Below are 9,519 nucleotides of genomic sequence, written 5' to 3' on the forward strand. Positions count from 1 at the left end.
AACTAAAAAACCAAAACCAAAACTTAATCGCTGATGTATATAATTAAAATGGGTGGGGTGTTTCGATTGGTTGATTTTTCCACGTACAATATGAATTGACATTCACATGCAAGACTAAAAAAATGAAACTCACCATTTATGTTATGTAAGTCGGATTGTGTTTGATAGATACACTTAAGACCAAGTTCAAGAGTTCAATAGAAACAACACATAGTTAAAGTGACAAAATAAAAAGAAAAAAAAAAGTTTAGAGGCCGCATATGCGTTAAGCCAAGATAAAAATTTGTTAGAGGACCCATAGAATCATGCTTCACCTGGGTGAGTAAAACACTTATAAATATATCCACAATAGATAGAATCGCCAAGAAACATTCTTTATCAAAGTGTTTTCTCCAATTAAGATGAATAGACTTTTCTCATTCCAATGGTTTCTTTTGCTTCTCTTATTCATCTTCACAAAAACCTCAATTTCTTCAAAACCCCATAAAATCCCAAGACTTACACCACTTCTTAAAAATATACGTCATGAGTCTAACACCTTTTCTTCTTCTTCAAATCTTCCAAAAGAATTTGAGACTTATTACTATGCACAAACACTTGATCACTTTAATTATGGACTAAAAAGTTATTCAACTTTTAAGCAAAGGTACATAATTAATTCTAAGTATTGGGGTGGTTCTAATTCGAGCACTCCAATTTTTGCCTGTCTTGGTGCTGAATCTCCCATTGATTATGATCCTCTTGAAATTGGATTTCTCACTGATTTTGCCCCTCGTTTTAAGGCTCTTCTTGTTTACATGGAGGTAAATTCATTAATTCCATCAAGTATCTATCTATATTATATCTACAGTATTATAAAACCATGAATATAAATGTTGATTGATCAAAAAACTTTTGCACCCTTATAAGTTGAAATCTTCTCTAAAAAATTCATTTCATATTGGATAAAATTATAATATTAATTATTTTCTAATATCTAGGGCTTCGAATCAAACTAAAAACCCAAAATCCTAAAACCAGCGTTACTCCCTTACATCCTTTTCTTTTCGTTTATTATAAATTTGAGTTAGTAGGAAATAAGATTAAGGACTCTACTTACTCATTATCTTTGAATTTTAAGAAATTAGCAAGTTCTAGCAAAATAAAACTAAGACAAAACTTTTTCCCTAGCAATACTTACTAGGGGTGGGCACAGTTTGGGCCAACCCGAAATCTAAACTGAAATCCGAACTTTTTAAATATTTGGTTTGGATATTTTGATTATGGATTGAACTTTGGATTTTATTTTTAAAATTTATGGATTTCGGATTGGATATGGATTTAGCACTACGGATTTTTGGATATCCGAAAATCCAAAATTTATATACCTTATATCTAACCCTACCTATATCATATGTGCCCAGTACTAATAAATCTAGTTTCTAAAGGTCCAATAGATTAGTACCTAAGGTCCTACCCATTAAAATATTAAGTCCAAAATACAATTCTCTACTAAATAAAAAATAATATAGGGTTTTCTTACTTCTCAAGTCTCAAAAGCCTCACGTTAGTGTCACCCATGACAAAGTTCTTTGTTATTTTTCCAGATGAATCCTTAGATTTTATTTTGGTCATTTCCACTTTTCCATAATGCTTTTATTTGGTACGGATTTACTCTGTTGTCCATGACTTGGATTTGTTAATCCTAATTTGAACTAGAAGACTTTTTTTACCGAGCCATTAAGATTTAGATTTACCTCTATGAAACTAACACTTGAATTTCATTCCTAATAAGTTTGCCTCAAGTCTTAAGAGTCAAATCCGAAATATCTAAACCGAATAATACGAAACCAAACTTAAAATATCCAATCCAATCCAATCCGAACTTATTTGGATTGGATTTGGATCGTAAGTTCTTCAATCCGAAAACCGAATATCTAAACCGAAAATTTCATATCCAATCCGATGGCCCGAACGCCTACCCCTAATACTTACTACCGTCTTTTTTGTTTTTTATTATATGTTTCCTTTAAATTTTTAACATGACAACATTTTGCTTGAATAAAACTTAAATACAATAATTGAGATCAAGTAACATACGAATGCAACTACCTCTAATTTAATTTTTGACATTATTGTTCATTTATTAGTATTACTTTTTCATCCTATCTTCTTATTGGGAATGATAATCTCATTCTTTAGCTTATACCAAATAAAGTGAATCATACAGAAACGTAACGTTTGAGTTAATTTAAGAAAATGTAACCAACCAATATCAAGTATTTCAAAGAACTATCCCGAGAGCAAATTGAAGTTTATGAAGTTAGATTTGTACTACATTGATTTCTATTTCCTAGCTCAACTATAAACATTTTCTTAATAGTAATGCGATCTTTTTTTGTTAACTATTTTTTGCACACATTTTCTAATAAATAACAATTTCTAAAGCTAACATGGCAACGCACGTCTATAGAGACTAGTTCTATTATTATTATTATTATTATTATTATTATTATTATTATTATTATTATTATTATTATTATTATTATTATTATTATAAAGCATGAATTTAAATGTTGGTTTAAAAATATCTTTCAAATATTGAACGACTTTTATGCCCTTTAAAAGTTGAATAGCTTTTTAAGGAGACAATTCCATGTCAGATAAAATTGTAAAATTTAGAATTCGTATTGTATATACCCGCAGGGATTCATATTATTCATTAAAGCTATTTTCTGCTGGTACTCATACAATGTCTACGCTTAAGCTGTTGTTAGTATCATAGTTTAGGAAGACTCCTATCGTTAATGTGTAAGTAGTATTGCTTGTCATTCGGAAGATGCACAAAGGTTATACAATAATAATTAATTAATAATTAATAAGCACATAAATTTAATTCTGAAAATCCAAAAAGTGTTTTACTTGGAGAGTATCAATCATTGTGAGTTGCCGAAGGTTTGGGTCAATTAGAACATGGGTTGAAGGTATGGCTATTATGATTTCTCATTCTTTTATTTGTATTTTTAGTTCTTAAATTAATTCTTGAAAGTTCTTAAATTAATTCTTGATGGAATTATTTAGTTTAATGATAGGCGATTAAGTTAATATAGAAATAGAAAATTAAAGAAGACCTTATGGAAATTGAAGTTGCTAATGATAGAGATAGAAGACTAAAGAAAACCTAGGAGTTGCTACGTAAGAAGTTATTTGAAGTGGATGCCGACACTAATTCAATTTTTTTTTTTAAAAAAAATGACAAATGACTTAAAAAAATAAGTAGACTTATAAGTTTTCTAATATCAGGTGGTAATTTTTTTTTTATCGGGTCTGGCTCCTTTAAAAAAATTGGGTAGACTTGTTTTTTTAAAGCCATATAGATATCTTTTTACACTAACCAGACAACCCACTAGAAAAAGCTGTTATGTGGCTTCAAAAAAATTAGTTGGATAGACTTATTTTTTTTTAAAGCCATGTGACATTTTTTTTATTAAAATTAAGCTAAATGATTTTTAAAAGAAAAATCGTCGGCGAAAAGGGCATATTTTGCACCATTTGTGTAACAACAGGGGTACATATGCACCACTTCTTTAACAAAAGGTATATCTGCTATAAATCGCAAAGTTGAGGAGTATATTTGCACCTTTGTTCTAAAATAAATATATATAATTACAAATAATATATTTTTTACTACTATTGAGATTGTTTGAGAATAATGTGCAACTGCACGTTTATAGACACTGGTATTAATTAAAAGCACAATTGTCTTATTTGTTTTTGTTTATGTCACGTTTCGTGATTGTTAATGGTAATCGGTAACTAAACCCAAATTTTCACTCAATGGTTCAACGTCTACTATATACAATACATCGAAAAATTAATCTTGTATCTGTAGTGTGATTTTCCTGTGAATTCCATCTCTCTAGTTCTGCGCGTGGTGTAGATAGGTTATTCATTTTTAATGTATATATACTGATGATTAGGGGCAGAGCTGGGGTTGTAAAGCCGTAAATGAATCTTTTGGCTGGAAAATTGCACTCAATATATAAGGTCAAATTATTATTCTTATGTGTATATATAGTAGACGTCGAATTTTCTTGGCTTCTTCTTGTGTTTGTTTCTTTATATTTCGAATCCCTTTGGCGAGATTTCTGACTCTGCAACAATATGTATACTATATGTTACTGTTGAATCCTCTTGACTACTTTATGTGTTTACTTCTTTATATTTTGACTCTAGTGATGAAAATGTTGACTCGGCATTTTCCCTTAGTCATGAGCTAGACACATCACGAATTCGGATCAGTTCTTTTTTTATGCTTTAGAGTTTCATTTTTTATATTTATTTTTATTTTGCATTCTATTTTCAGCATAGGTATTATGGAAAATCAAGACCATCTGGGAAGACAATGGAAGAAGCTCTAAAAGATGGAGACACTAGAGGTTATTTCAATTCAGAACAAGCTATAGCTGATTATGCAGAACTTTTGTTACATATTAAAGAAAAATACTCAGCACAAAATTCTCCAATTATTGTCATTGGAGGATCCTATGGAGGAAGTAAGAGAAAAAAAATCCCTTCTTAATTTCCTTTTCTTTTTTAGTCTTTGCAATTAATTTCTAGTTTGAATATTATCAAAACTCTTCCTCTTATTTCTTTTTTTAAAATTATTTTCTATTTTTTTGAAATGTTTTTTTTTTCCAGTGCTTGCTTCGTGGCTTCGAATGAAGTATCCTCATATAGCTCTTGGTGCTTTAGCTTCATCAGCTCCTATTCTTTATTTTGATAATATCACTCCACAAAATGGATATTATTCGATTGTGTCTCAGGATTTTAAAGTAAGACAATTATTTAGTTTTCCATACTTTTAATAAGTCCTCTATTGTATTATTTTATTTTATTTTCCTTTTTCCTAATTACTAACAAGTTATTCCATAATTATTTCAGGAAGCTAGTATGAGTTGTTACCGAACTATACGAAAATCATGGTCTATAATTGACAAGATTGCTTCTAGGAAAAATGGACTCTCCCATCTCACTCGGAAATTCAAGACTTGCTCGTAATTTTTTTTTTTTTTTGTTCTCTTTCCTATATTTCAAAAGGAGTTTAAGTTACTGTTAATTAGGAATTTTGTACTCTCACATCACATTTATTTGTTATAAAATGTAATGATCTTTTTTTTTTTTTTTTAGAGATTATACATCTCATATTTTAAGGAGATTTATTCGCAGATATCCCACATTTTAAGAGACGTACCAGTAAATATCTTTGACTTTGAGTGACTTATCAGTATAAGAAATTTTTACACCATCAGGTTGATTTTCTTAAGTAGTTAACTTGTGTTATCTTCAAATTTGGTGATTTGATAGTGTATTTTTATTTTTTATTTTTTTAACAATGATGAGGTAAAAACTCACCACAACTTTTGACACCAACCTAATGAAGTTAACTTTACAAACTAAAACTTAAAGTGAAAATACATATATCAGTGCACCATAGTTAAGTAATAGATGTATATATAAAAGACTTATCTGACATTGATCTTGTATAAATATTCGATGCAGATAAGTATTTACCAATTATGATGGTGTAATAGCTTAAACTCTTTTTTTTTAATTCTTTATTTATATATATTCAATATTTATCTAATCTTGAATTTCATGGGAGTTTCAGGCAGTTGAATGATTCATTTGAGTTGAAGGATTATTTGAATACAATATATTCAGATGCTGCTCAGTATGACAGGCCACCAAGCTACCCAGTGACTGTGGTTTGTGGAGGAATTGATGGTGCACCAAAAGGAAGTCATGTTCTTGATCGTATTTATGCTGGAGTTGTTGCATATGAAGGAAATCAGTCTTGTTACGACACAAACTACATACCTAGTGAAACAAGCATGGGATGGAGATGGCAAGTAAGTAATCACCAATTTATTCTAAGGATTTAAGTTATATAAAGTAATAGTATATAGATAAAGTTTATACTATATTGAAGTCAGTTACTATATTTTTACCCCGTTACAATCAGTGTTTATAGAGATTTACTTATAAGTACTTTATAAATCATTTGATTGTGAGCGCCTAATGATTTGGAATAGTGATCAATAAAATCAAGACAGACCTTAGAAACCAGGGGTCAAATCATATCAAAGACTAAAATCACTCGGTGTTTCATCCCATCTACCTAGTTCTTGCTTGGGGAAGTAGCAAGTACCTAGCAAGCACTCAATAAGGATGTGGCCTAAAGTGGTAAATGAAGTGGTACAAACCTTTGAGAAATCCAGTTCAAATACCTAATGAAATAGTCGAGGTGCTAGCAAGCTGACCCGAACACCTCTACTATTATAAAAGATGATGTGATTGTATTTTACGCAACTTCATTATTCAAAGATAAAATGAGTTAGTGTTTTGGTTTTTTTCTTTTTTTCTTATTTCTTTAATTGAGCCAACACATATTGTCTGGCAATTTCGTTGTACTAAATTATTTTAAAGATATTTTGAAGTAAATATAATTTAGAAACTAATAACTCGTCTAATTATTTTGCAGACATGCAGTGAGATGGTGATGCCTATAGGGTGTGGCGAAAATGATATGTTCTTTTCAGATCCTTTCATTTTAGATGACTTCATAAACGATTGCAAGAGCACGTACGGTGTCTCGCCTCGTCCACATTGGATCACAACTTATTATGGAGGACATGTATACTTCTTTTTCATACTTCAATTTTTTACTCCTATAATTACAAACTTTTCATTATTATTATTTTCGGATTTCTCACCCGATATATAATTATATACGTACTATCTACACACTCACACACACACACACACACACACACACACACACACACACACATATATATATAATTGAAAAGAAGAGACTTTTTGAAATAAATTTTTGGTTGAGGTCCGTTAGAAATTGGCTTGTTGAGAGTTTTTCTGATGGTCTTTTAATAGTTTGGTACCCGTGTTGGAGTCCGATTAATCCGAATTTGTGCGGAGAAGCTATGTTGCTCGGACTTCTTCAAAATATCGATGAGTGCATGATGCATTTTCCAAAAGTAATGCATTTTTTAAGGATCTGCTATGATGGCGGTAGTAATTTTTGGTAAGTCCAGAGAAACACAGTCAAGACGTCCTACTTCCACTTTAGGAGTAAAACGCTTTCTACCAAAGATGACTTCATTCTTATGAAGGCTCATACACGAGACCTCTTATTAATAGAGGCGAATCCAGAATTTTATGAGGATGAGTTCACCATTGCTTTCTGGATGTCCAGCGCTTGTGCTTCATTTAAGTATATTTCTTTTGCCTTTTGGGTAATTAGAAATAAAGAAAAAATAGTAATTAGAATTAATATAAAAAATGAAGATGTTTTCTTTTGGGTAATTAGAATTAAAGAAGAAAAAGGGTTTAGAAAAAATATAAAAAGGGGAAGGTAAAAGTTGCTTTAAAAATAAAAAACAAAAAAGTGCATCAATTCGGGTTTGATCCCCTGACCTTGAGGAATTAAACCCAGCCCCTAATCAGTGATATATCCACTCGGCCCAGTTTGACCGTGTGTATATTCAGTTAATATTAGATATATTTCAAAATTATACACATAATATATAGAGTTTAGTCGAGTAACTATGGTTTCATGCACGTGACCCAATTTTTCTACCTAAATTCGCCTCTGCAGACTGCAGTTACTAAGAATGAAAGAATAGTAACCACTCAACCACATCTTCTAGTAATAATTACAACGTTTTATCATTATGCATGTTTTGTCATGTTACTAACTCTTGTTTCGTATATAGATATGTGAACTTACAATCTTACATGAGTGAATTTTGCAGGACATAGAATTAATTCTTCATAGGTTTGCTAGCAACATCATTTTCTCTAATGGGCTAAGGGATCCTTATAGTAGCGCAGGGTACGTGCTCTTTTTCTTTTTTTCCCCAAAATTTTTTCCTTTTTCTATTTGGTGACATATGTTCGAATTATTGACATACTTCACGTTCTATTTCTTACATCAATTCTTCCTTTGTGTGTGCTTTTCTTTCTGTTTTAGGGTTTTGAAAGACATATCTCATAGTCTACGAGCTGTCTACACGCGTAACGGTATGCCATTATTTACTTGCCAAACAAATGTAGTAATAAAGGAACTCACGTTGTTTGTTTTGATAGAATCGGAAATGTTAATAAAGGCATCAACATCAATAATGAAATTTTAGAATCTCTATGAGTTGTAACATTTAATTTCATCTATATATACGAAAATAGATATTTATTTAATCAGATCGCTTATAAAGTAAATATTTTTTGGTTAAATATTAATTTGCGACTTGATAAAAATAGATAGGTTCCCTCCACTCTTAACTAAAGGTCTGGTATTCGAGCCTTGAAGATGAAAAATAATCTTGGTAGGATGCGCTTCATAGAAATAGCGCTCACAAACCACTTTTCGGCTATATCTTTGTAAAGTAGTCACTATCGTAGAATTTCAAATTCCACAAGCGAAACTCCAAGATAAATAACTTTTTCCAGTTACAAGAGTTGAAAAGTGGTTGCTTGTGAATTTTATCCGAGCTCTTCCCCCTTTAATGGACCTAACAAGGCGCAAATCCATATTAATCGAGTTCAAACATGCTCCAAACACAGGATGAAAAATCAAAGAATAATTATTTTCTCGTTTAGATGTTGACTCTAATCCTCTTTCTTTTTTCTTCTTTTTTGTAGGTTCCCATTGTCTAGACATTCTTTCTGCAAAGCCAACTGATCCAGAATGGTTAACCATGCAAAGGAACACTGAGGTTGAAATCATTGAAGGATGGATAACAGAGTACTATGCTGATCTCAACGCCCTCAAAAATGGCAGAAAGCCCTAACCAGTTAGTCTGTTTATTATATCTTTCACAACATAAAGAAAGAAAAAAGGAGGAAAAAAGAAGTTGCTCTCATTGCGCATGAGGTTAATGAGTATATATTAATGAATTACATGTTTGAAGCAGAAGAGAAGAATCTCTCAATTAGCAATATTATAATTCTCTTTATCCTTCTATAAATCTTACTTCATAATCAAGAAATTGCAATAGAGTTTTAAGGTTTATATAGTGACAATATAAGAAAAAAGATACACTTTTCATTGAGTTTTAACCTACAACAGCAAGTCATATTTCAAGGGGATATCGAAAGGAGAAATACTAATAATTTTGTCACAATTTACGTGGCAGCACTAGGGTTTTGAGGGGGAAGTTGTATAATTTTAATTGTGAATTTAGACATAAAATTTACACAGTTGAAAACTACGTAGCAATTCTTATAAGTAATAATGATTGAAAATTCAAAATATTTAAAAGACATGAAAAAATTACGATAAAATTTAAAAACTCATTTAACTCTCAAAATCCAAAGGGCACCTCACAAATTGACACGACAGAAGTAGCACTTTAGGGCCCCTCTCAAACACACATGCACACACAACATTATTAGATGTTAAACAATGATATGCTTGTGAGGTTCGTCAATTGCTACCACTCAAGTCCTTTAACTTCAAAA

At 30.9% G+C, this 9,519-nt stretch overlaps 1 protein-coding gene across 1 annotated transcript; it reads left to right on the forward strand.

Annotated features, from left to right (window-relative positions):
- The first annotated feature begins 366 nt into the window (after positions 1–366).
- LOC132600498 (uncharacterized) lies at positions 367–8,999 on the forward strand. Its single transcript, XM_060313711.1, has 9 exons — positions 367–803; positions 4,346–4,535; positions 4,681–4,814; positions 4,924–5,036; positions 5,651–5,891; positions 6,524–6,676; positions 7,815–7,894; positions 8,033–8,082; positions 8,701–8,999. Exons 1-9 carry the CDS (start codon positions 402–404, stop codon positions 8,847–8,849), a joined length of 1,512 nt encoding a protein of 503 aa, XP_060169694.1. The 5' UTR covers positions 367–401; the 3' UTR covers positions 8,850–8,999.
- The last annotated feature ends 520 nt before the right edge of the window (positions 9,000–9,519 follow it).

The sequence above is a fragment of the Lycium barbarum genome, chromosome 6 (assembly GCF_019175385.1).
Source record: "Lycium barbarum isolate Lr01 chromosome 6, ASM1917538v2, whole genome shotgun sequence".
NCBI classification, from domain to species: domain Eukaryota; kingdom Viridiplantae; phylum Streptophyta; class Magnoliopsida; order Solanales; family Solanaceae; genus Lycium; species Lycium barbarum.

Excerpts from the sequence above, each read along its gene's own strand:
- LOC132600498 (XM_060313711.1), top strand. The coding sequence starts at position 402 with ATGAATAGACTTTTCTCATTCCAATGGTTTCTTTTGCTTCTCTTATTC. Across the intron at positions 5,037-5,650 it reads CGGAAATTCAAGACTTGCTC|GCAGTTGAATGATTCATTTG; the intron begins GTAATTTTTTTT and ends TGGGAGTTTCAG. Across the intron at positions 6,677-7,814 it reads CAACTTATTATGGAGGACAT|GACATAGAATTAATTCTTCA; the intron begins GTATACTTCTTT and ends TGAATTTTGCAG.